The following is a 27,384-nucleotide window of genomic DNA, read 5'->3' on the forward strand; positions in this document are numbered from 1 at the left end:
GGGGGTAATGTTAATGATCTTCATTACCCCGATTAAGGTCCTCCTCGTCCCAGTCCTGTTCCCTCCCTTCGGCTTTGAGTGTGTCTGGTCTTGTTACTAACGGACATAGCGGTGGATGGGTGGGGTTTTATATAGTAAAAGGACCTTAATCGGCTGATGGAGGTTATCGGTAAGTAAAAACACATTATCAAAGCTTCAGTAGTGACCCTCCTCAGTGCCCATATGGTATTGCAGTGACACAGTTCTGTTTAACATTACTGGTTAAACACAGCATGTATAAGCCAGCTCGGGGAGCTAGACTGAACCCTGAGAAGACTATAGCCGGTCTCTGCAGTTGTTTACCTATATTTAATGTGTTTTATTTTAGCAATGCAGCGTGACTACAGCCATGGAGCCCAAGGAGGCCAAAATCAATCTTCGAACTTCCCAAATGCATCTTATGGCGTGGAAAATAATGGTGACAGGTACATATATTTTAGTATCCTGTATGTATTTTTAAGCCCTTAGACAGTTAGTCTCCCAGTGTAGTCTGACTTGTGTTTGAATCATTTACACTATATATATATATGTAACCGTAACTGTGTTCAGAAATGGAATCTGCAATTAGGGGGAAGTGTGGTGAATGCTATTGCAACAGAGTCTAAAACCCAAACAGACTGTATCAAACAAAAGAACATTGTAGAACCCTTCTTGTTGAGGATGTATGATTAAATAAGGGGCGCTTAATACTTTCACTGAATGGCCCCTCTAATGCATTTACCTTGCTTGCCTAAGTATTTACAAGTGGTCCTCGATTTTATATATAGTACAGATACTTTCAAACTCAACAAACTTTGCCTCTAGGGGAACCTTTGCACAGTTGTTCATAAACCTGTTATAGCAAACTTGGAAAACAGGACTTTCAGTGTTCTAAAGTTAGCATCTTAAGTATATATTTAAATCTTATCTGTCATTCTGATTGCATGGAGTTAATTGAGTTATTCCAGTGTGAGGTACAACTTCGGCTTTAAATGGAAACCTGCATGTTGGTGCCTATATATGCAAGCTTACAGGATACTAATTGTTACCATACAGATTAGTTGATAATTTGGGTCAATGTTTATCTAGGTACAAGATGGAAAGTGTCTACTTTTTTTCTCCCCACCGCTCCGTATAGCTGAGGGAGTTCATGAGGTTGGTTGGAATATGCTCTGTAGCAGGAACATTTTTAACATATTTGTTGCTGCTGTATTGCTTACCAGCCCTTGTACATTGACAACATGCAATTCATTAGAAAAACTAATTAATAAAAATGACAGAGACCCTTTAAAACCCTGGCACCTCATGCGAATACTATTATATAGCTCTTTTCCATTTATGGTTCAAGTTAGACCTGTACACAAGTATTCCTCTTAGTCGTAAGGTTTTTTGTATTTTCTTATAAAGCCTCAGTTGTCACAAATATATATCAATGACTGGATTAAATTTTTTTTTTGCTCACAAATGGATGTGTTCTTGGAGACTTGGAGAAGTGTACTGTACCAGTTCCTTAAAACATGGGGGGTGGGAATTTCTTTCAATGGTTACATTTAAAAGTACAAGCTTATGAATCCAGCCAAGTCATTGCAGACCTTTTACGTTATCATTAATTCAGTTACAGGCGTATTTGACAAGTTTTCATGAAACTCATGGAAGCATTTGAGCTATAGTTTGTATTTGGATATAGTTGTGTGATTTCTTTACCGGAGACTAAAAGCCCCTCAGCTCTTTTAGATCCCTGCCTCCGTTCTGAATATTTGGTGTTGAAATGGTGTGTGCATACAGTGCCACACTCGCTGTCGTAAACTCTGTGGGCTGGAATGCCCTTCTTATGAGATGTATACATTTTTTGTGTAGTGTTGGTAACATGCGCTAGTGGCTGTTAGCCCTGTATGAGCAGATTGTTGCATCTAGAATTTTAATGCCACTGCAATTCTGACGGATATTGCTTGAGTAATGGAGAATTGATTAGATAAATTCCTAACATCCAATTTGGTAGTAAGGTACAAATCACAAATAGTCTCAGTTGCGGTGCTTGATCCCCAGGTTACAACTGCCCAAGAACCCCTTCAAGAAACACATCTATAAAAATTGATTAGAAGCACTTAAATTTCATACATTCTCTAATCCTTGTATCAAATCAAAATTCAGTAAATGTTGGTATTGGTTAGTTAAATTCCTTCCTGCAATTCAGGCAGGTGGCCAATACCCTGCTCCAGATGGACCAGGATTTGAGTTTCCCGACATGGAATATAAATAATCAGATAACAGTTCTGGAGGGTGCTTAGTTTGATGGTCTGCTGTTGTACATTAGTAACACTTTGCCAGACTGATAGAGAACGAGTGGACTTATTAAAACCAGCTCTTACTATATTGTGCTGTTGCTGTAATCCCACTGGCTAGCATTTTGTTAGATGTGACGTACAGACTGCTTTAGCTATTTCGCCAGCCTCCTGTTTTTCCCATATAGATTTCATAGTAAAATACACTCAAACCTACTGGAGGTTTTGGTCAGCCCTCTTAACAGATTCTGTTAGAGTATCTCTCACATTTTGCTTCTGCCCAACTCTGCATACACCACACAGTAACTGGATAATCCCACTTCAGCTAATGATTCTCTCTACTCTGCTTGATTGTGATTGTTCGCTTATGTGCATTCGCCTTAAAAAGTAATCCACTTCGTGAGTTGGCCCTTTGTGTAGGCTTACCTCTTTTCTCTTATTTTTTTTCTTTTCTTTTTTCACTTCAAATTTATATTTCCTATATTCGCAAAAAGTAAATAAAAGATGCAGGCATGATAAGGCCTAACCTACTGCCTTTGCCTATTCTAAATAGTCTGCACTGTTTAAGCTCATTAGACGTTATCGGAAACTAAAGATCTGTGTTCAAGTTCGTCATTTTCCGTTTAATGTAGCACAATATTTTCTGATCCGTTCTGCATTCCTTAGCTTGTACTTTAAAATTAGCTAATTGGTCTCAAGAATTGTAGTTTTCTACATTTACTGTAATATTTTTCATAAAGGGGAGGTTTTTATATTGATAACTATTCTAACCTGAAAACACAACTTCAAGGACAACTCCTGTTGTATGATAAGACCACTAAGCTGAATTTTATTTTTCCTGTTACTCTTTCAGTGCATGTTAACAGTATCCACTTTCAGGCTGTACTCTCCAAAAGCAAGACACTTGTATTTTACATGGAATTTACACCTGGGGAGGTTCAGCCCAAACATTTTTTTTTTAAATGCTAATCTCCTTTTATAAGGTCACGTTTTCAGGCGCGAGGGCTGTGCCTAAATGCTGTTTGTGGCCTCCTTAAGGCCATTTAAGTACTTTTACTATAGCTATGTTTAAAGAGATACTTGTTGACTACTGTTAGTTTTGACATTATAGTTGTAGGTGAAATTCCCAGCCCTCCTCCAAGATGTGCATAATCATTGTTTACAATAATATATTTAACTCAATGTAGTTGAAAATGAGCTAACAATTTGCATTTAAAATGTTATGATGCCAGTAAGCTTACTTTTTTTTTTTCCCCCACTGCAATTTTTCTAGGTTTGGACCTTATGAGTCTTATGACTCCAGGTCTTCACAGGGTGGGCGAGATCTTTTCAGATCTGGCTATGGTTATAATGAACCCGAACAAAGCCACTTCGAAGATAGTTTTGATGATGGATATAAGAACTCCTACCGGAATAGCGTTGACTCTTTCGGAGGTAGAAACCAGGGCGGGTCTAGCTGGGACGCACCTTACTCGCGTTCACAAATGAGACCTGGGTTAATGGATGACAGAGGAAGAGAAAGTTACTCTTCCTACGGCAGTTTTTCTTCATCCCAAATGAAGCCTGCGCCTGCAGGCTCCCGGGGGAGAGGAATGCCTGCTTATCCCGAAGGTGCATTTGGAGGCAGAAGCTTTGATGCTTTTGGAGGACCGCCATCGGGCAGAGGTCGTGGCCGTGGAGTAAGTACAGAATCTTTTCAGATTCTTTTACTATAGTCACTTTAAAACATATCCTTTAAAGACCAGAACTTTAAAAAATGGAATGTACTGTTTTTAAACTTGGTATATTTTGAAGGGGCTTAAAGCATAAGCAAATCTTCTTCTAGATTCTAACTTTGAAAACAGTATGCCTTGTTTTTAAGTACAAAACAAATTGAAGTGACAAGATTCATCTTGTTGGTCAAATTTGTACATAAACAATGTGGTCCAGAGGGGTTGAGTATCTAGCTAAGTGGGAGGCTGTTGTAACGACAGATCAGTTGTTACAAAAACCTTTTGAAGTTCTGTGTGAATTAAAGGTCTAATTTCTGGTTGCCAAAAAGGAAAGGCAGTATCTGTTTACTAGTGCCTCCGTTCTGAACTCTTGGAACACTGTTTTACCATATGGTGGACTGATGATTTAGTGAGCATCAGCACCACAAATTTATTTCAATTTAAGCTAACCCTAATTCAAAGTAGAATGTTAGTACCATGATTTCCAAGTACTTAACTGTTAAATATGTTTTAGTGTTGTCAGATCTGCAATATTGTTAGCAGGAATGTGCCTAGTGTACATTCTGAAAAATTTCTTCTGTACAGTTTTGCAGCTTTTCTGAAATGTACATTTGTTTTGGCTTTGTATCTTAAGCATGTGAATGTGTTTCTAAACACAATCACTGACTGGAGGTATTCTTGCAATTTATTTTCCTTGGTTTGCATCCAAACTTGTGAGTTTAGTCACACAAGTTGTGCCTTTTATAGAGTGCATGCTAAAATATTAATATTGTTCTAATCCAGCGTTGTCTGGTGGACTTTGTTCTCACAGTTAAAACCTTGGATGTAGAGAGTAATAATGTAATTCTGTCACCCAATTCCACCATAAGAGTGCATGCTAACCAAATTACATTGTAAAATAAAGTGGGCACCGAACCCATATCAAAGTTAGTCAATGGATTAAAGAATAAGTATGGCCTTTTTAGATGTCGAGTTTTCAAGGTATACTGCATATTTGATTTCATAGGCTCCTAAATTGTAAGCATCTAAGGCGTGCATTCTTTGTAAATTTTACCCCACAACAGTTAAAAAAAAAAATTAGAAATAGTTTACAATACATATTGCTTAAAAAAATCTCGGCTCACCGCAGTGCTAGATTTTGAGAAGTCCAGTGCTCAAATCTTTGAATTTTTTTTAACTTGAAGCCTGATTTATGTCAATTAGCTGCTAACTGTTGATTTCTAAACATTTTACAGCAAATGGGGGAATTTGGAGGTGTGTTTAGACCCGGGTTCAATAACCAGTTCAGAGGTGGAGCTGCTGGGAGAGGAATGAAGAGAAAGGGTAATCCACCTGGTGATAAACCTGCTCAAACAGGCAAGAAAGCAAAACTGGCGAAACAAGGTGCAAACAACGTCAGCAACAATGCGAGCAGCAAAAAAGTTGGTACGTTTATACCCTATTTTATTTTGCTGGGTACTGTAGTATGAGGTGTTGAATATCTGGGTTGCTAAGAATTGGTAGTCCCCCCTATAAATGTAGGGGTGTGTGTGTCCTCATCCTGAGATTCTGGGCACATCACTTAATGTGCCTATGGACAGCGCCTGAATACCCTCACGGGTGATGAGCACACTATAAATCATATATAATGTGTGTGTATATGTATGTATGTACATATTGCGTGTGGCAATTGTCCATAGATTATGTAAATAATCCTAGTCAATTCTTAGAGGCTATAATGCAAGACCAGGCCGTATTTGAACAATGAGATTGGTCGCTTGGGTTGTGGTTTTTTGTCCCCGCTTTTACATAAAGGACGTGCAAGGACGGCAGATGTGATCAACATCTTGATAGATGGTGATGTAGCCCCCTCCCCGTAACTGGAGTTCGGGTAAAAATACCCCGAATTACTTATTAACACACTACATGTGCACCAAGACTTGTAGTGCTTTGGATGGAGGAATAGAACTACTGCAACAAGACAGGTCACAGTGTAATGTGTATTAATTCTTCTGAGAGACTCAGAGCTGTTTGCTTGTTTTCTGGTCTCAGTCCTTGCTACATGAGTAAATTCTAAGACGGTGTTTAATCTTCACCATAATTTTATAACATATAGTTTTCACCTCATATTAATTTGCGATTTGGCACTCAAAAGTGGATATGTATAAACAGTATGGACAACTAGTGAGCCTTCGGCAGAAATATGGTATGTATAAATAGGTGACTAGATAACTTATTCAGATGTGCTATACAGTCATATTAATGAAACTGAACCCAAATACTAACATGGAGAAAATGTACCTTTGAAAGAGAAGCATGATAAAGATGTGCCCTAAAAAGTTCTGTCCAGCCTCCTAAAATGTGTGGTCCTTATGTGTGACAAAGTAAGTGACTGCTTTGCTTGTGTTTGACTTGGTTTTGTACAGGGTAGTGGGTGCTCATGTGTGACACTATGCATGGATAATCAAGATAGTGGGTTGCCTGCAAGCTTCCTTGTCCATTGTGGATGTGATTTCCTGCGAGTGATTTGTGACTGCGATTGTATTTGCAAACTATTGAAAATGTGACCATTCCTGAAAGAGGTGTTCGCTGGTTTTTCCACGTTGGACATCTTTCCCTTTAGGAATTGTTGGGCCCACTCAGGTGCTGCAATCGTTCCTTTTAAGGAATAGGATAGCTTTAAAAGTTTCCTGTTTTAGAAATACAGGTATAGTTGTCTGCTGTTCCTTGAAGGACCCATCCCTTTTATTGCAAATAGTAACCTTCCTTTTCAATATTATTATGCTAAACATTCCCCGACTTCTGAAAATTTAGATTTTGCAACTCTACTAAATGGCGAATGTCACAAATAACCTGTACTCCATTTGCACCCATTAATTGCAACCTCTATATAAGTACATCCAGTCCCAAGTGATAAGTAGATGGGCATGTTTAGTTAGGGATAAAGGCCGGTGATCACTTTGCCTAAACTAACCAACCTACCCCAAGAACACTGCCCAACAAAAAATGTCCAGAGAGCTTAATGTCAGTGTTTTTTGAAAATCGAGCCCTGTACACACAAACATGTTAGATAAATAGGTGGTAGGTTCTCAGTTGTCGTTGTAGAGCGGTCAGACCCAAACAAGGAAGGCAAAAGCTAAAAACATTGTAGCCAAATACAAATTTCTGTACCTACATGTACTGAGAGTGCAGTAGTACTGTGTTGTCAAAATTCACCAGATACGATCTGAACACATGGACAGAATGAGCTATGTTACCTCTTTATTATAAAGAAAGTACAACCTTTGAAAGAAGCAAAACAGTGTGTTCCATGTGATGGCAGTATGTTGAGCTGTGATACTGTCCGCATCATTACTTGGTCCCATGTGATAGCAGCACAGTAGCAGATAAGTTGTGTGCACTAGTGGTCCAGTCGCAGTATGGGGTCCAGCCGCACAGTATGGGGTCCAGCCGCACAGTATGGGGTCCGTCAGATTTGGCATACTCAGAACAGCAGAATGTTAACAATCATTAACAATATCAGTGTGCTCCTAGATGAAGCACAAGTGAAAGCAGAGCAAATGTCAGTAAGCCCTACCAGATGTTGCATGAGCAAAACTGAGTTTTCTCTGAAAATATGGCAGTGCATTTTGCTAATGGCTGTCCAAAACAACTCTGCATAGTTTAATCATTGCCCTTTTGTTTATTCATTGCATTGTTCATGAAAGTGAGCAAAACCTAAATATTATATTTGCACTCCAGGTCCATATTTGGCTGTACCCTTCCCAAAGTATTAGTGAAGCTCTCACGTGATTGATTGTACAAGAGATCTAGGGCCTTCTGTGCAAAGAACCGATCCAATAAAAGTGGTTGCAAATGGCATTCTGACTATTATCTAATCATTTTTTTTGATTTTACGAATCGACCTATGTTCTGTTAAGTTGGTTCACAAAATACAAAATCATATTGGGTCGTAATTCGACCTACGTAGTCCATATTCATGAAGGTATTTGCAGGTTGCGACCTTGTACAATTGGCCACAGTCTCTTGGCTTGTGGCCTGTTTGGGTCAGTAGACCAATAGCTGTGATTTGCTTTCAAGTAAATGTTTTCAAAAAAAGAAAAGTTACTCAAACCTTTATGAGGACTAACCACTGGCCCCATGAACTGCTACCTACTCCCAAAAGGCTGTTTTGTCAACATTCACAAAAGGGAATGGGGTCCCTTGTGTAGCCCATTCCAATTGTGAACGAGTTACCACCTCGTTTGAGTTTGTGGTAACATTTTGTTTCATGTAAGGGTTTAATTTGCAAAACATTAATTCGTACAAAAAGCAATAGGTATTTGGAAGGGCCATAAATCCTCCCCTTCCAACTTAGGTTTTCTTATTGTTTCCTAAACTCATTTAATGATTCAGGAAACCTTTCCAAGAATTGTTAATTTGGTTTAATACATGTCAATATGTGCCTTTTAGCTGTCTCAACCCCTTGTATTGATAGAATCTGGGGTTTTGCAATAGGTAAACCATTTATTCATCAGGCCTCTAGTTACAAAGTGAGTTTTTTTGTATGGGACACCCAGTTTTGGTACTAAGAGGTTTGAGAGCTGCTTATTTCCTGAAAAGTATTTGTGATTGAGACTATAATTCAGCTATTTCTGTAAGGTAAAAGTAACAGTTGGCCATATCCTCGATTAAAACTCATTGTAAGGGCGATGTAGCACGGCACAATTTTTGGGCTGGATTAAGCCTGGTGTGATGTGCATCTCACCTCAAACTACTCGCATCAAACTAGCATAGGCCATTAAAGTCTGTGGAAAGGGTGCCTAGATATACCCACTTCCCCGGTCAGCCCAATTAAGACCTTGGTTGTAACATCTGGTCATGCGTGTTCAATGAATAGACCTGGGGAACTTTTGGAATGAGTAATCTTGATATCTGCATGCCTGAAAGGACCTTTTGATGGAATAACCCTTGACAGCTGCCCAGAGATCGGCCACACATCCAAACTGATTTTTGTCAGAAAAGTAGATGGAGAAATTGTTTTTTATCCAGTATTGTGTTGTGTTCCCAGTTTTCTGTTTTATTCTGTTGCAGTTTCTCCACACCAAGTGAGTATAGTATGCTAGTTATGTACATGCTTCTCTCTCAAGTTCAAAATAAACCGCTCGGACTCTCCTGATTGTTGAATGGACTTGATGGTAAGGGGTCACTAAGGCATATCTTTTTAATTTTTATAAGCACATTGGCAAAAGCTTTCCATACCATACTGTTTTCAGGTGTAAGAAAAAAAAATAGATGAGATGCATTCCATACATTTTAATTGAATGCTCTAAACTTACAAGTTAAAGATTAAATGTTGCTTAAGTGGTGAGATTAAGGGCCTGATTATGAGACTGGCGGTGCAGAAGTAGCGGGTTGGCATGCCACCACCCCGCTCCCGCACCTCCAAACTTGATTGCTGCCGCTCGCCATATTGAATTTCCTTGTCTGGCAGGTGGTCTTTTGGCGTTCCCACGGCGGTGCTTTTGAAAAAGGCACCGCAATGGGAATGCCAAAGCATGTTCCAGCACGACATAGACTATGAAGTCCATGCCGTGCAGGAACTGGGAGTGCATGCAGACAAGGGGGTACACCATGGCCTGAGGCACCAGGGGGCCCTGAGGGCCCCTGTTTCCTCCCTGCCAGTGGTTTCATGGCGTGAACACCACCATGAGACCACTGGTAGTGAAAAACTCTTAATATGCTTAGCAGGGCTGCAGCAGCCTTGCCAGTCATATTGCGGCCTCACGCCACTGCACCTCCAACCGGGATTGCAGATCCCTGGCGGTTGCAGCGGTGCCATGGAGGTCCGAACTCCTAATCACATCCTAAGTCACTACCATTCAAAATAAATTAAGAAAGGTTAATGGTTAGCCTTTAGATCTGTATTGGAGGTTGGTTGATTTCTAAATGGTGTGACATCAAATGGGTTGTTAAATATGTACTTAGTCTTTTAGGTGGTTGAGATCAAAATATTGCAACTTATTACATGATTTCAAAGTATTGGAGCCCATGGCACAGAGAGTGAACTTAAAATGACTTTTTCCTTTTTTATGGTAAACAGAAGTAAACAATGAAGAGGAAGAAAAGCGCAAGATTGAAGCAAGAAGAGAGAAGCAGAGACGACGACGGGAAAAAAATAATGAAAAGTACGGTAATGGATACAGGATTGTCGTAAAGTCAAAAGGTTCAGAGTAGGTTGTTGCAAATGAATTTAAGTGCCTCCTTTGTCCTGTACTAGTTAATCATGGGTGTGAGTTGGCTTTGGTTTCGGTTACTGACACAGGCGTTTCTTGAAGGAGGCCCTGTTTAAATCTGAAAGTCTGTTTTGCAAATCTAATTTAAGTGAATTGTTTTTATTCATTGTTCATATGCCTAGTTTCTCTAGCAGTCTTTCTGACAGGGCAAACTCATTTTTTATGCAGTCCTGTAATCTGACAGATCAAGTTGGACATCTTTCTCATATTGACCAATTTTAGCTTGGTAATTAACTTGATGGCAAGGTTTGTGGAATAGGGCCATTTATAGTGGCTGAACCAAAAGCTGCTGGCTTGGCAATTCCAGGAGATTTGGGGTGAACCCACACTTAAATACACAAGGGGTCAGTGTGTGAAGAAATACAGTGTTTATTTTCATTTTCACATCACTATTTTCAAATTCCATTGCCCAAAAAAGTACTTGTTTTAAAGGAAGTTCAGAACAAAAACTATGAAATATTCCAGTGTTTCACCATGTGGCATGGCACATTGCTTTTCTACTGTATTAAATCATGGCTGTGTGAAAGAAGTTTGTGTTCTTTACCGAATAATTGCACAAGCAAAGGATATTCATGTACTGAGAGCACCACTGAGAAGTTTAAGTGTTTTAGCTTGACAGTGAAAGAATGACTGTGCTGAAATTCACTGCAGATAAATGACTAATTCCAAGTTGTAGTTGTGCCACCCAAATCTGCTATGGTCTTTTGCTTTGTGTCCTACACATCAAGGCCTTAATGGTACCAGTTTGTCTCTGGTTTAAAACTTGGACTTTAAATTTTGGGTCTTGTATCTCTTGTCTGCTTGGGTGATCTGTCGCAAATACTTTTTTTTTTTTTTTTTTTTAATTTATTTTATTTTTTAAACATCGCTTTACCATTGAGTCTGTTATAGTAATGCAGTACATCTTTGCGTGCCCTGTGCCTAACTTGGTGTATTGCATTCAGGAGGTGCCACGTGCACTGTCTCTGAGGAACATGATCACATAGCACTTGTCTTCTTTCTGGCAGCTGCCTAATTCCTTGTTTTTGCAGGTATATTCATCTTCACAATCTTCGATCATCTGATATGGTTATTTCCATTCCGAGTAGACTGTACAGCTTAGTCAGGGCTGTCGTCTGATGTACAAACCCATTCTGAAATTGTTAAGCAGTCTAAAAGTAATCTTATGGGTGGAAAGGTGGCATTACCTCTAAGGCCAAGGAGTTAAGTTGATCTTCCCGTGTGTGCTCATGTGAAGTACTGTTTGCCTCCTGTTATTGATTCACCCCCTCCTTTCGAATATATGAACCATAAATGGATGTTTTGTTGGTGTTTTTAAATGACCTTCTTGGAATGGTCACATTGTTACTATAGGTCTGCAGGCACTGCAAGTCCAGTGTGAGCTATCCCACCGGCAAGTTCTGGCTCTGTTGAACCTACGGAATCGTTGTATTCCACGTTCAGGTTGGCTCCAAATCCACATTAAGGTTGGCCTCCTTTTAATACCAACATTTTGAATGTTAGTTTTCCATTGCTAGATGGTGTCGTCAAGCATGACTTTATTATTCATCTGTCCAGGTTGACAGTAGAATCCTCACCATAGCGGAGGTCATGCGAATGTTTTTTCTAGTACTTGGATCTCCATCATTGCTGTAGAATCCTCCCAATTGATATTGTCCTGTTCTTTACCTACTGTTGAGTGAAATTATCACTGTTTTAACATTCATTAGTGTACAGTGTTTAGGTTGGATATTTAATATAGAGGCCAAAAGGGCACATGGGAGTTTATTTGCTTGCTCTTAAGCTGTTAGTGCATAAAATACCATGTGTAGGAAGCTGGGTGTGAGAAAGTGCCATCTTCCTTGCATGGTATGCCCCCACATTTTGCTGAATTGCTGATGTACTTTGAGTGAGTGTGCCCTGGGCTCCTGCCAATCGGGTGCCCAGGGCCTGTGTTCCTTCCCTAAAACTGCATTGAAGCCTAAACCCAATTGGCATCTCTGGCCACATGTCAGCCCCTGGTAAATGGTGTGAGAAAGTGGCTCTGTATATACTGTTCCTTAATAGGTACAAGGTGTACAGAGTCCACAGTCCCCCAGGGTTTGACGGAGGTTAAAGTTAGATATAATCTTACTCTCTAAAGTGGTAGCTTGGTCGAGCAGTAAGGCAGTATCAGAGGACAGTGTAAAGCATTTGTTGTACACACTCAGACACCAAATGGTCTCACACACTCAATAACTGAACTCTAAGCCAATGGTTTATATATAAAAAAATATATGCTTGTTTTATTTTAGAACCAACACTTGGATTTAAAATATACTTTCTCAGCAGGAGATGTTTCATATAAATACTTTTGCAATATGCAATAGACTTTTGTAAACAGTTACAAGTGGTTGCAGTAGGCAACTCTATTTCTAAACACAACAATACATTGAGCTCAATGGTAAATTCAAGTTATTTGCAACAGATTACTTTTTAGATTACTTTTGGAATTCCAGGACTGGATCCTAGATTCAGTCCTGGGTCAGTTCTCAGGATCAAGTGATGAAAGGCGACTTAATTACTGTAATGATTTTTAAATAATATTTAGCTATTTTAAAAGTTGACACTTGAAAAATATTTCAGAGAAAACAGTCAATGATTCCCTATGGAAGAAAATTCAGGTTACAGGTACAGTATGTTCTCGTTACTTTTGTAATCCAGTACTGGGTGCCTAGACTCAGTACTGGGAACTTTATCCAAAACAGGTAAGTAATTACGTTTTCAGATATTATACGATTTTTTTAAGAATATTTTAAGATTGCAGAAATCGACACTTAGAAGAAATTTCACAGAAAAACAGTCAATGGTTTCCTATGAAAGGACATTGAGTTAAGGGTAAGTACAGTTGTAAGTATTTTTCAGAGTCCGTGCTGGGCACCAAGATCCAGCACTGGAAGCTCACCTAAGAGCAGGTGAGTAAATTCGTTTTTGTCACTCGGCTGATTTTTGGTGAATATTTTAAGATTTGAAAAGTCCACACTTAGAAGAAATTTCAGGAAAAAGCCAGTCAATGTTACCCTATGAGGAAAATGGAGTTTGCGGTTTAAGGGTAAGTACTCGACTGGCAGAGTTGAGGTTCTGGGCACAGACTCGGGGGGGGGGTCTCCCAGGGTCAGGTAGGTACAGTTGGTTCACCCTCAGCGGCTCTTGGGCGGCCGGGTGCAGAGAGAGTTAGGCCCAATCTTATCCTATGAGTGATAGGGGGGCCTTGTTTGGTGGCTGCTGAATGGCAAGCCACGTGGCTGTGGGAGCTGGGCTCCTGGTCACTTACTCAGGGCAAGTGGGGAAGTAGGTAGGTGTAGTTTTCACTGCCAGGGCCACTCGGGCGGCTGGGTGCAGAGGGCTTTTGAGCCGTCGGGCGCTCAATGGAGTTCAATGGGAAATCTCCGGTTTAGAAAAAGACTGCAAGCTCGGGGACGAGGAATCTTCAGGTGCCACCACCACTTCGAGAGATAAGTTGGGTAGTTGGAGGATAGGTAGGTACCCCATAATTGGGCACAGGGGGCCGTGGGGCGCCGCGTGCAGGGGTGCCTTTTGGTGTTGGGAAATCTTACCCTCTGTTGATCGCGGTTGGGGGGGCACCTTGTTCTGAGGCTGCAGGCTTCTTCAGGAGTGTCGAGGGAGGTCCTTGGGTGCCGGACTCTGGGTCAGTCGCCGTGGGGTCGTTTTCAGGGTCTTAGCACCAGCCGACCCTGGCCAGTGCCGGAGTGAACAGAGTGTGCTGGGTTCGCGGTTCCGGGCTGCTGCCAGGGGTTAAAGAGGTTTTGAGTAGAGCCTCTACTCATGGGAGTCCCAGGGGCTTAGAGCCAAAAGGTAGCCAGGTCCTCTGGGGTTGGTGAGGTTGCTAGCCACAAGAGATGCCGGGCTGGAGCAGGAGCAGGTTCGAGGGTCGACAGGCCGGTAGGGCTAGGGCCAAAGCAGTTGGTGTCTTCCTCTTTTCAGCAGCTGCATGGCAGGTCTTCTTTCTTCTTGCTCTTCGTAGTTTTGAATCTGGAATCTGGGGAAGGAAGGTTCAGGGCACCCCTAAATACTAGATTTAGGGGCGTTACAGGTAGGTGAAGGGCAGGGACCAATGGGTCCCTGTCCTGGGGTGGGAACACCCCCTATCCTGCCTCTCTCCTGTGGTAGGGGGGCAGTAGCCTAGTCCTGATAGGGTAGGACTCCCCATCTTCAAGATGGCGAGAGCTCTGAGATGTGCTTCACCTCGCCTCCCCCACCTGAGGGGTGGGATTGGCAGGCTGGCACATCCCGTGTCCTTATTTGGGGTTTCCGCCCAAAGCGTCCCGCCAGAGTGGGGGGTTGCAGGGGCCTGGGGAAGCTCCCCCTGCCCATCCTGGGGGAGGAGATTTAGCACCTCGCCCAGGATGTGCATTGTTGTAGGACCAGGAGAGCAGGGTCTCTCCTATCCAGGGGTCCAGCAACATGTCTGCTGGGTGGCAGCGTAGGCAGCCTCAGAGCAGATGTGGATTTGTAGGTTAGGTTTAAGGGGGCACCTCTAAGATGCCCTCTGGGGTGCTGGGTACATTAAATCCCACATTGGCGGCAGTGTGGGTTTAATGCGCTGAGAAATTTGATACCAAACTTCTCAGTCTTTTGTGTTGCCATTATGGTGCTGTGGAGCTCGTGTTTGACGAGCTCTCAGCACCATGTACTCTTACATGGCAGCACTGCACTTACAGGGCTCAGGAATGGACCTGGTCACTGTAGGGGCACAGGGATCCAGCTCCTGTGCCCACACCATTGGCATAAGGCACCCAGCTAGAGGGGTGACTGATGTATGCCATGGCAGTGTATGTGATGGGCATGGCACACAGGGATGTGTGCCATGTCGACTTTGTTTTTGTCTTGCACCCAAACACTCAGCCTGCAAAGGGGGGGGGGGGTGTACAGGTCCTCGAAGGGTGGCACAAGGAGTGCTGCAGCTCTTAGAGGCCTTCCTTGGTCACAAAGCCCTGGGTACTTAGGGTACCCTTTACCAGGGGCTGACATGTGGCCAGGGTTTGCCAATTTGGGTTTGGTTTGTTTTAGGGAAGGAACATAGGCCCTGGGCACCTGATTGGCAGGAGTCCATGGCACACTCAGTCAAAGAACATTCAGCAAAAAGTGGGGGCATACCATGCAAGAAAGATGGCACTTTCTCACAGTAGTGCAACCGCTAAGAACTTCCTTCGCCTTACATATTTAAGCTTCCTGACTCCCAGCAAACACACCAGGGCTGTGTTGGGAATTTGCTCCTCCAGCATTTCAGTGAGTACGGTGGTGACTTCTCGCCAATATGTCTGCAGCTGTTGGCATGCCCAGGACATGTGCAAGAAATTTGCACCTTCAGCCTTGCATCTCTGACATCTATTAGTCTCCCGAAACTCAAAACTATATAATTTAGTCGGCGTGTAATATAGCTGATGTCGAAACTTAAAGTGGATAATGCGCAAATTGCAATTTGACGTGAGTAGTGTGAGTTGCGTGCAGCTATATTGCCAATCTTGCTCATCTATCTTTTCACCTAGCGCTGCTTCCCATCTCAGCATCGCACCATTTGACCTCCCTGCCTGTTCTTCTTGGGCCGCGTTGTAGAGGCGCGTCACCAAGTTGTGTCTCGTCGGTGTTGTTAATAAAATCATTGCTGAGGCTCATCTGGAAATGTGCTGTACAATGTCCGCAGCCTTAGATACGCAAATTTCTTCAAAGGGGACTGGTGGGCACAGAGTGCCAGGTCCGCCAAGTTAATGAATTTATTATGTGGAAATATGGAGCCCATGGTAGTCACTCCCATCTCCACTAAAAGATCGTACATTTTCTTTTCCTGCGTTACCGTAAGTTTGGGATGTTTTGCCACCGGAAGGGCCCTCTCGTAAATTGGGAGCTTGTGTGCCCTATGAGCCAACTCGTGCCATGCCCTTGAAGTGCATCCAGCCGTCTGGATCTTGTCTTGAGGTATGCATGTCTTTGGCTCCGCAATGAGTGCAGTCAGTGGTGTGGGATGTTCACTATCCTTCTCTACCGCTATATGTGGGATATGGGCATGTGGTTTCGTCCAATAGTGCGCGTGCTGTGCTTGTGCACAGATAAAATATAAGTGGAGATCTGGCGCCCCAAACCCTCCCAAATAGTACGGCTGAGCCAACGTCTTCCAACTAGTCCGAGCCTGCTTCCCTGCCCATGTTAGCCGTGCAATATGGAACGTATCTTGACAAAAATCTTTGTTCAACCATATTGGTATGTTCCAAAATAAATATAAAAACCGATGTAGCACTACCATTTTATGTATCGCAATTCTTTCCGCTATGGAAAGGGGCAGTTTTATCCACTTTTCCACCTGTTCCTCCAATGGCACCAGCGCCGTTCCGTAGTTTTCTCTGATTACCCGTTCTGGGTCACGGTGTATCCAGATACCCAAGTATTTAACTGGGTCTTTTTGCCACTTTAGCGGATATTCCAAATCTGGTTCCGGAGTGTCAGCCTTGAGCGGTATCACCACTGACTTATCCCAGTTTATGCGGAGGCCTGATTATTTCTTGTATCTGATATACTCCCTTATTAGCGGTTTCAGATTCAAGTCGGTGCGTGGTGTATATGACCATGTCATCCGCGTATAGCGCAATCCCAATGGGGTCGTAGACTAAATTGTAGGGCGGCCCCAAAGTGCTTCTGCCTAATTTTGCAAGCCAATGGTTCCAAGATCAACGCAAATAGCATGAGAGATAAGGGGCACCCCTGTCTGGTACCTCTTGTGATCACTATTGTGCCGGACGTGTTTCCATTGATTCTAACCTGTGCTGTAGGCTTGGCATACAATAATGATATCCATTTGAGGAATGGTTCGGGGAACCCCATCCTCCGGAGAGTGACATACATGAAGTCCCACACAACGGAGTTGAATGCCTTGGCCGCGTCCAATTGGGCCGCAGCCATGCCCGGGTCCAACTGGTGGAACATCACAAATATTGTGTGTATATTATGCGTGGTGGATTGCGTTGGCATGAACCCTGCTTGGTCTGGAAGCACCAGATTGCACAGCAACGGCTGGATCCTGTTTGCTATTATTTTTGCCAATATCTTGGCATCTATATTTATCAGTGACAGAGGCCTGTATGAGTCGCACTCGGTTGGGTCTTTCCCGTGTTTCGGGAGCGCTATCAGAAGTGCCTCATTTAATGTCTTCGGAAGTGTGTCTTCCGCGTATGATTCCTCCAGCATTTCAGCTAGGTATCGAATTAGCAAGTCTCGGAACTCCTTATAAAATTCCCCCGGTAGCCCATCCAGGCCAGGAGCATTATTGTTCGGGAGAGAGTTGATTGCATCTACAATATCTTCTTTTGTTATATGATGACAAATACTCTTGGTGCGTATCTGACAGCCACGCCAGCGCCACATCATCTAAATATTCATGTATGTCCACTGTCGGGACCCGCGCCTGAGCCTCGTATAATTTCGCGTAGTATTTAGTGAAGCAATCCAGAATTGCCGGTGTGTCATATACCATCTGACGTTGCTCATTATGTATCTGAGTGACATATGCATTAACATGTGTGGGTCTGATTTTGTGTGATAATGCTCGTCCCGGCCTCCCGCCCTCGCCGAAGTTTCTAGCCGTATATTTCCGCGAAATATATTTTACCTCATCCGCCGCAAACTCATTGTATTTATCTACTTGTTTCCTAATTTCAGCTAGCAGCGATGTGTTGCGTGTGTTTTCAAATTCACGTTCCAGTCTAGTGATGCCTGTTTCTATCTTCGTCAGTTGTTGCTGAATGTCTCTCAATATGCCTGCGTGCTTGCCAATGCAATGCCCCCTGATGGTGACCTTGAATGCCTCCCAGATCGTCTTTGTGCTAGCGACCGATCCAGTATTGTGGTCAAAGTATCCCGTTATCACCTGTCTAAGTTCCTCATGGAACACCTGGTCTTGAAGCGCCGTGTGTCTTAGTCTCCAAGTGAAATGCCGTGGGGTGTGTGTGTCGGAATTGCCAGTTGAAGTCTTACTGGGGCATGATCTGATAGGGTTCTGGGTAAATGATCAATGGTAGTTGTCCAAGTGTATACATCTTGGATCCCTATCCAATAGTCTAGCCTGGACCAAGTAAGGTGTGTTAGTGAAAAACAAGTGCCTTCTCGTCTGTCAGGGTTTCTGAGCCTCCATATGTCCACCAGTCCCCAGTCTACCATCCCCTCCCTCAACACTTTCGCTGCATTTTTGCCATATCTATCTTGTCCAGTGGATCTGTCTAGTGCAGGGTCAAGGCAGGTGTTAAAATCCCCTCCCCATAGGACAGCTGAAGGCTGTAATGCACCAAGCTGCGTTAGGATGTGGTTATAGACAGATGGGTCATTATGTTTGGACCATACAGATTGATGATTGTCAGAGTGGTGCCACCAAAACATCCCTTCACTATAACGTAGCGTCCCTGGTCGTCTTTCACTGATGTAATAAGTTGAAAAGGTGTGTTGCGCTTCACCAACAGCAGAACCGCCCTAGCGTATGAGGAGTAAGATGATGCAAGCCTGTATATTGACCATCTGGCTCCTATCTGCTGCTCCCTGAGGTCTGTCAGGTGTGTTTCCTGTAAACATGCCACGTCGACTTGGTGCCTATCTAAGTATGCCAATACTTTGCGTATTTTCTGTGGGTTGTGGAGGCCTCTAACATTCCACGTCAGAAACGTTAGTGTTCTGTATGAATGTAGTGTGTTAGTCATTAGTCGTGCCGTTGTCAACTTGCCCATTACGGCGTCTGAGACATCTTATTGTCACTCCTGTGCTGGTATGTCCCTGTAACACTGGTCAGAGTTTTCCCCCCTAATACTCGTTCCCTTCCCCTCCCACTCCACCCTCCCCGCGCTAGTGGAGACATTCCCATCAAACCCAACAGTCCCGTACCCTTAGTACCTGTGGACAAAAAGGAAGGAACCAAAAAACCCCAAAACAAAAAAAACACGATAACTGTGTGGAGTACACAAAGGGGTCAGAGCTGCCTCCCTGTTTTCATGTGACCTAGGCCACATGGGTAGACGCCCCGTTGTAGCCTATTACTAAGCTCAAAAACCGTTATAGTTTCTTTTAAGTAGTGCCGTAAAGTACTCTGACTAGTCCCCATTCAACATTTCGTCAGGAAGAAGAATCATTGTCTCTAACATATTAGACACCGAAACACCCTCTAGTAACTTATCTGCTCCTTCTTAGGGTTTCCCCCCCCCCCCCCCCCCCCCCCTGTTCCAAACGATGTTCCAGTGTCTTTGGGCGCTTTCACCATTTTAAGCTGTAAAGTTCACCGCTTTAGTGCGCCCATCAGTCGTTGCTGGAGCTAGCACATGTCTGGAAAGAAAGATCCATTTATTCGACATCCGACAGTGAAGGTTGATCTGTTTGCTCCCCTCTTGGCGCTCTTCTCCTCGCACTTGGCTGTCCCTTCTGATTTATAAACTTTAACACTTCTTGAGGTTCAGTGTATATTCTCGAATTTCCGTCATCTTTGACCTTGAGTCGCGCCGGGTATAGCATAGCATATGGTATCTTTAGATCTCGGTGTTTGTTTTGCTATTCCAAACTTTTTCCTCGCTTCCTGTACAGCTGCCGTAAAGTCTGGATGTATTGAGCTGTCCATTCCTTCGTGAGTCAAGGTGCCCAGCTCTCTAGACTTGCGAAGGGCCGCGTCCCTGTCCCTATAATTTAGGATCCTGGCGATGATCGGCCTAGGACGGGACCCAGTAGGAGGCCTCGGCGCAAGGGATCTGTGAGCCCTCTCCACTATAAAAATCTCTGAAAAAGTGTCTCTCCCCAGCATGGATATAAGCAGTTGCTCCACGTAGCGTTCCATTGGCCCAGTGTTTGTCGTTTCCGCAACTCCCGTTAGTCGTATGTTATTTCTTCGAGACCTTGCCTCTGTCCTCAGCCTTCGCCACCATTGCTACAAGTTGTTTCTCCATCTTGTTCTGCGATGCCTTCATCTGTACTTGTCCATCTTCCGCTTCGGATATCCTGCGTTCTGCCATGTCTATTCGCTCTGTGCGTTTATCCAATGCGCTCCGACATTCTATCGACTCTGTATGTCAAAGTATCTATTTTCCCATCAATGTTCGTGAGTGCAGCTTGTATCGTGTTGAACATAGTTTGAATATCATCGTTTGATACGCCTCCTGCCGCCCCCTCCGTAGACTGCACCCAAGTCTGCTCTCCCAGCCCCTGCACGTGCTGTTTCTTCGCCTGCTCAAAATGTATTTTGGGCTGATTGCGGTCTGATTTGCCCATGATTTTGTTGTCTTGTGCGACCTGGTTTGTGGTTTCCGGTGTACTGTAGCAGTCAGATGTGCAGCGTCCACTAGTACACCGCCACCTCCCCACAGGTATATCGACCACTCGCTTTCACGTACACTCCGTGGCATGAGCACCTTCTCTTGTTCACAGGAGTTGCCCGTGGCTCACCTTGGCCGCACTTTGCACGTCAATCAAAGGGCTCCACAGGTATGTGTTCGCTGCGCCCTAGTCGCAACGCCGTTGCGTTCTAGCGTGGGTATGCTTGTCACCCTATGTGTATCTGCTCCAGGCGCTATATCAGGGGCCAGCTTGTGTCTATCCAGTCACCTCTGATTTTACCTACGCACCACGTGATCGGTTTTGACCTCCAACAGTAGTCCGCAGTATCAGGTGACTACAGTGGTCCCCAAATCCCACATCAGAAGCTGGGCTACACCGCTTACAATGTGCCATTAAATTTCACCCATATGGGTTTCCTTCTACTCGGTTCACATGTCCTCCGTCATGCAGCTGAGTAACACTCTTATTTTAAATGTGGCCCGCACGTGGCTGTTATTTTCCAATCTGTTGGGTCCTGTGACTGTTTCAAATTGGGTTTGCACAGTGTAGTTGCCCCCCGCTCTGTGTTCTGCTTTCTACTGTTTTGAGCGTGGCCCCTTCATATATAGGCTCAGCGTCTTCCAAACGGCTCCCAAGGCAGTCGGCTTTCACTGCTCCAGAGTCTAATCGCCGCTCTCCGCCTTTGTGCCTTTTAGCTCTCCTCCCGGGCAGCCAGCGTTGCGTTTCTCGCCTTCTGTGGTCTCCGCTATGACTCCCCCGCACCTCCCCCACAGCCCCAGTACCTTCGGAGGTATAGCTTGGTGGTTCCGCAGCGTCCCGGGCTGACACGTGATCTGCGGCGGGAGCAGCCGCTCTACGCAGCCGCGTACGTGCTTTACGTCTCGGCTTGGGGGGCGGCAATGGCTTTTGTTTCCTCTTCATCGCCCAAGCCTCACTCAGAGCGCAGATCGTCCACCTTGGCACTTAGTACGTTTAGCGATGTTCTCAGCAGCTCAGCGCTTGCTCCCGTTTCACACTGCGGCACCTTCTCTCAGTTACGTCGTATCTTCGGTTTTTGCCAGGATTATTGAAGGATATCGCAGGCGTCCACGAGAAGCTCGCTTAGTCTGCGGCCATCTCATTCCGTGGCAAGCTCTGCCCCAAAGGTTTTATCTAACCTTAACCTCTACCAAACCTATGGAGATCCTTGGACTCTATACACACTGCACCTCACTTTGGTGCAGTATATATAGAGCCAGTTTCTTTCATGGGGTGAGTACACAAAGGGTGTAGTCACCCTAAGGTCAGTAGCCCATTGGCCACTGACCCGAAGACCCCTAAAACACCCCCTAAATACAGTATTTAGGGGGCAGCCCTGAACCAAAAAAGCAGATTCCTGCAACCTAAGAAGAAAGGACGAAAGAAGACGCCCAGCAGAGGAGACTGCCCTACTGGCCCGTGTGCACTTTCCAGAGATCCTGCGCCAAAAGTCACCTTGTCCTGCAGCCAGCGACCTCCAGAGCCCTAGGAAGACTGACTGCCCTCAACAAAGACCAGATCTTCTGTGAACTGCAGCTCTGTTTAAAAGAAAACTCCCAAGACAGCCTGCTGAGGACAAAGAAACCTGACGCCTGGAACCACCACTGCACCCATCGCCTACAGCCCACCGGTCCCAGCGAGGCACCCCCCCAACTGCGAGTGGCCCGGTAGTGAAATCCGACCTCAAGACACCCCTGCATCCAGCCGCCCTGCGCCCTGTAGAAGAGAACTCGAGGTGCACCTATGTCCCTGGGCCATCCAACTTACCTGCCCAGCTGTTCGTTTCTCCCGGAAGTCTTCATGGACCGAGCCTGCAGCTCAAAACGGAAAATCTGTTGAACAGGGCACCCGATGCCAAACCAGCCCCTGCACCCAGACGCCGCTGCGGGAGCACTTTTTGTGCTAAACAGGGTCCTCCTTTGCCCTGAGCTTAACACCAGTGGCCTGCTTCTAAGCAGCCAACAACCGGAGGCCCCCTATTCCCTATTAGATAATATTGAGCCTCAGCACCCGGCCTCGCTAGTGCTGCTGAGGTTGTAACAAGCGGGCATCCTTGACCCTTGCTGACGACCTGATGCTTTATGTCCGTGAACCACAAGATAATCTGTCTCCTCTCCTCCGGGAATACATTAAATTTAGTAGACAATCAGAACTCTCAACTAAATTGGAGTAAATCAACCATCATCCCACTGACCGATATTACAGCACCGCACCCAGTGGACTTTCCAACTGGAGTGGCAGTCAGACCCTGTCCGATATTTCGGCATCTGGTATCACAGAGATCCAGTGGTGGTTATACTAGCAAACTATGGCACTGCAATAAGTAAACTGGAAGAAAAGGTAGAAAGATGGATACATCTACCTCTATCCCTGGCAGATAGAATGGCTGTAGTAAAGATGGTCGTACTACCCCAATTTCTATATCTATTCAATAACCTTTCAATAACTCCGCCAAAATCAGTATTTCAAAGACTGACAACCAGTGTAACCGGCCTTATTTTGGCTGGTAAGCAAACCCGCATTGAACTACGCCCGCGGACACTCCCATACTCAAAGGGGGGTTTCAAGGTCCCTGATTTTCTGCTCTATTATCTCTGTGCCCAGGCACAATATGCGCATTATTGGTACCACCCGATCCGATACCTCCCACATATGGCAGTTGAGGACGGCGACGCCCATCCAATTCTGCTTCAATATATTCTGCCACACCCGAGCACATGTTCCGAAACAAGAAATAAATACCATCCGCACTACCAATCTGGCATGGCAGAGAATGGGGAAATTGGCGCACAGACTTCCTCTGTATGCGCCAGCGTTGCCTTTACCGCAGCACCCGGCTCTCTCGGTGTAGGAAAGTGGCTCTGTATATACTGTTTGTGAGAAAGTGACATCTTTCTTGCATGGTATGCCCCCACTTTTTGCTGAATTGCTAAATGTACTTTGAGTGTGCCCTGGACTCCTGCCAATCAGGTGCCCAGGGCCTATGTTCCTTCTCTAAAAACACAAAACCCAAATTGGCAAACCCTAGCCACATGTCAGCCCCTAGTAAATGGTACCCAGGGCCTTGTGACCAGGGAAGGCCTCTAAGTGCTGCAGCACTCATTGTGCCACCCTTAGAGGCCCTGTACCCTTACCCACACACATTGCCCTTGCAGGCTGGGTGTCTGGGTACAAGACAAAACAAAGAGTCGACATGGCACACATCCCTGTGTGCCATACCCACCACCTACACTGCCATGGCATACATCAGCCACTCCTCTAGCTGGGTGCCCTATGCCAATGGTGTGGGCGCAGGAGCCCTGTGCTCCTACAGTACCCAGGTCCATTCCTGGGCACTGTAAGTGCAGTGCTGCTTTTTAAGAGCACATGGTGCTGGGAGCTCGTCATACACGAACTCCACAGCACCATAATGGCAACACTGAAGACTGAGAAGTTTGGTGTCAAACTTCTCAGCACATTAAACCCACACTGATGCCAGTGTGGGATTTAATGTACCAAGCACCCCAGAGGGCATCTTAGAGATGCCCCCTAAAAACCTAACCTACAATCCACGTCTGTTCTGAGGCTGCCTAGGCTGCCACACAGCAGACATGTTGCTGGACCCCTGGATAGGAGAGCCCCTGCTCTCCTGGGTCTGCAACAATAGACATCCTGGGCGAGGTGCTAAATCTCCTCCCCCAGGATGGGTAGGGGAAGCTTCAAAGGCATGCTGCCTTTGTGAGCTTCTCCAGGCCACTTGCTGTACTCGGCAACTGGCCGCTACCGGTTCTAAACCCCCACTCTGGCGGGAAGACTGGCCGCAAACCCCAAGGAAGGACAGGGGGTGTGCCAGCCTCTGCCAACTCGAACCCTCAGGTGGGGGCGGCGAGGTGAAGCACATCTCCGGGCTTTCGCCATCTTGAAGATGGGAAGCCCTACCCTATCCGGACTAGGCTACTGCCCCCCTCCCACAGGAGAGAGGCAGGATAGGGGGTGTACCCACCCCAGGGCAGGGACCCGTTGGTCCCTGCCCTTCACCTACCTGTAACGCCCCTAAATCTAGTATTTAGGGGCACCCTGAACCTTCCTTCTCCAGATTCCGAAATCCGAATAAGAAAGAAGACCTGCCCTGCAGCTGCTAAGAGGAAGACACCAACTGCTTTGGCCCCAGCCCTACCGGCCTGTCGATCCTCGAACCTGCTCCTGCTCCAACCCGGCATCTCTTGTGGCCAGCAACCTCACAAAACCCGGAGGACCTGGCTACCTTTTGGCTCTAAGCACCTGGGACTCCCATGAGTAGAGGCTCTACTCAAAATCTACTTCTAATCCCTGGCAGCAGCCCGGAACCGCGAACCCTTCATACTCTGCAGCCGCCAAGCCTGGCCTGTGCTGGAGTGAACAATGACCATGAGGACGACCCCACGGCGACTGTGACCCCGAGTCCGGCAGCCAAGGATCTCCCTAGACACTCCTTAAGAAGCCTGCAGCCTCAGAACCAGGTGCCCCCCCCCCCCCCCCCCAACCGCGATCAACTGAGGGTAAGATTTCCTGACACCAAAAGGCACCCCTGCGCCCGCGGCCCCCTGTGCCCAATCCCGGGGTACCTACCTATCCTCCAACTACCTACCTCTCGAAGTGGTGGTGGCACCTGAAGAATCTTCGTCCCCGAGCTTGCAGTCTTTTTCCAAACCGTAGATTTCCCATTGAAATCAATTGAGCGCCCGAAGGCTCAAAAGCACCCTGCACCCAGCCGCCCGAGTGACCCTGGCAGTGCAACCTCTACACCGATCTACTTCCCCACTTGCCCTCTGAGTAAGTGACCAGGAGCCCACTCCCACTCCCACAGCCGCGTGGCCTGCTACTCAGCAGCCGCCAACCAAGGCCCCCCTACCTCTCATAGGATAACATTGGGCCTAACTCACTCTGCACCCGGCCGCCCTTGTGCCGCTGAGGGTGAACCAACTGTACCTACCTGACCCTGGGAGACCCCTGAGTATATGCCGAGGACCTTAACTCTGCCAGTCGAGTACTTACCTTTTAATTCAATTAACTCAATTTTCTCCATAGGGTAACATTGACTGTTTTTTCCTGAAATTTCTTCGGTGTGTGGACTTTTCAAAACTTAAAATATTCACCAAAAATCAGCCGAGTACCGAAAACGAAAATACTCACCTGCTATTAGGTGAGCTCCCAGTGCTGGATACTTACAACTGTACTTGCCAGTAACCCAATTTTCTCCCATAGGAAATCATTGACTGTTTTTCTGTGAAATTTCAATTTCTGCAAACTTTTAATATTCTTTAAAAATCGTATAAATTCTGAAAACATAATTACTTACCTGTTTTGGATAAAGGTCCCAGTACTGAGTCTAGGCGCCCAGTACTGGATTACAAAAGTAACGAGAACATACTATACCTGCAACTAGAATTTTCTGCCATAGGGAATCATTGACTGTTTTCTATGAAATATTTTCTGTCCACTTTTAAAATATCAAAATATTGTCTAAAAATCATCACAGTAATTAAGTCTACTTTCATCACTTGATTCGGAGTACTGACCCAGGACTGAATCTAGGATCCAGTCCTGGAATTCCAAAAGTAATCCTAAAAGTAATCTGTTACAAATAACTTGAGACTTCCATTGAACTCAATGCATTATTGTTTAAAATTGTGTTGCCTATTGCAACTGTGAGAAAGTGGGTTTCTGTTGCAGTAACCCCCCCTTTTTTTTTTTTTGCCTAATAGCTGATGCACTTTCCCTTGTTGTGCCCTGGGCTCCTGCCAATCAGGTGCCCAGGGCCTATGTTCCTTCCTTAAAACACACAAACTCCCAATTGGCAAACCCTGGCCACATGTCAGCCCCTGGTAAATGGTACCCTAGGTACCCAGGGCCTTGTGACCAGGGAAGGCCTCTAAGGGCTGCAGCACTCATTGTGCCACCCTTAGAGGCCCTGTACCCTTACACACACACACTGCCTTTGCAGGCTGAGTGTCTGGGTGCAGGACAAAACAAAGAGTCGACATGGCACACATCTCTGTGTGCCATGCCCATTACCTATACTGCCAAGGCATATGTCAGCCACCCCTCTGGCTGGGTGCCTTATGCCTATGGTGTGGGCACAGGAGCAGGAGCCCTGTGCCCCTACAGTACCCAGGTCCATTCCTGGGCACTGTAAGTACAGTGCTGCCTTTTACAAGTACATGGTGCTGAGAGCTCGTCAAACACGAACTCCACAGCACCATAAGGGCAACACTGAAGACTGGGAAGTTTGGTATCAAACTTCTCAGCACATTAAACCCACACTGATGCCAGTGTGGGATTTAATGTACTAAGCACCCCAGAGGGCATCTTAGAGATGCCCCCTTACAGCTAACCTACAATCCACGTCTGCTCTGAGGCTGCCCAGGCTGCCACACAGCAGACACGTTGCTGGACCCCTGGGTGGGAGAGCCCCTGCTCTCCCGGGCCTGCAACAATGCACATCCTGGGTGAGGTGAGAAATCTCCTCCCCCAGGATGAGCAAAGGGAAGCTTCAAAGGCATGCCGCCAGTTGGAGTTTCCCCAGGCCACTGCAACCCCCCACTCTGGCAGGAAGCTTGGCCGGAAACCCCATACAAGGACAGGGGATGTGCCAGCCTGCCCACCCCACCCCTCAGGTGGGGGAGGCGAGGTGAAGCACATCTCCGGGCTCTCGCCATCTTGAAGATGGGAGGCCCTACCCTATCAGGATTAGGCTACTGCCCCCCTCCCACAGGAGAGAGGCAGGATAGGGGGTGTACCCACCCCAGG

At 45.5% G+C, this 27,384-nt stretch overlaps 1 protein-coding gene across 1 annotated transcript in view; it reads left to right on the plus strand.

Annotated features, from left to right (window-relative positions):
• The window catches only part of LOC146834664 (DBIRD complex subunit ZNF326-like), a 228,115-nt gene that overhangs the window by 38,448 nt on the left and 162,283 nt on the right, over window positions 1–27,384 (plus strand). Inside the window, exons 2-5 of the mRNA XM_085602152.1 lie at window positions 368–464; window positions 3,574–3,979; window positions 5,248–5,437; window positions 10,074–10,158. Coding sequence (XP_085458278.1) covers window positions 370–464; window positions 3,574–3,979; window positions 5,248–5,437; window positions 10,074–10,158 — 776 coding nt within the window. The 5' untranslated portion in view covers window positions 368–369. The remainder of the gene's footprint in view (window positions 1–367; window positions 465–3,573; window positions 3,980–5,247; window positions 5,438–10,073; window positions 10,159–27,384) is intronic.

Source organism: Triturus cristatus, chromosome 4_2 (genome assembly GCF_964204655.1).
Source record: "Triturus cristatus chromosome 4_2, aTriCri1.1, whole genome shotgun sequence".
Classification (NCBI taxonomy): Eukaryota; Metazoa; Chordata; class Amphibia; order Caudata; family Salamandridae; genus Triturus; species Triturus cristatus.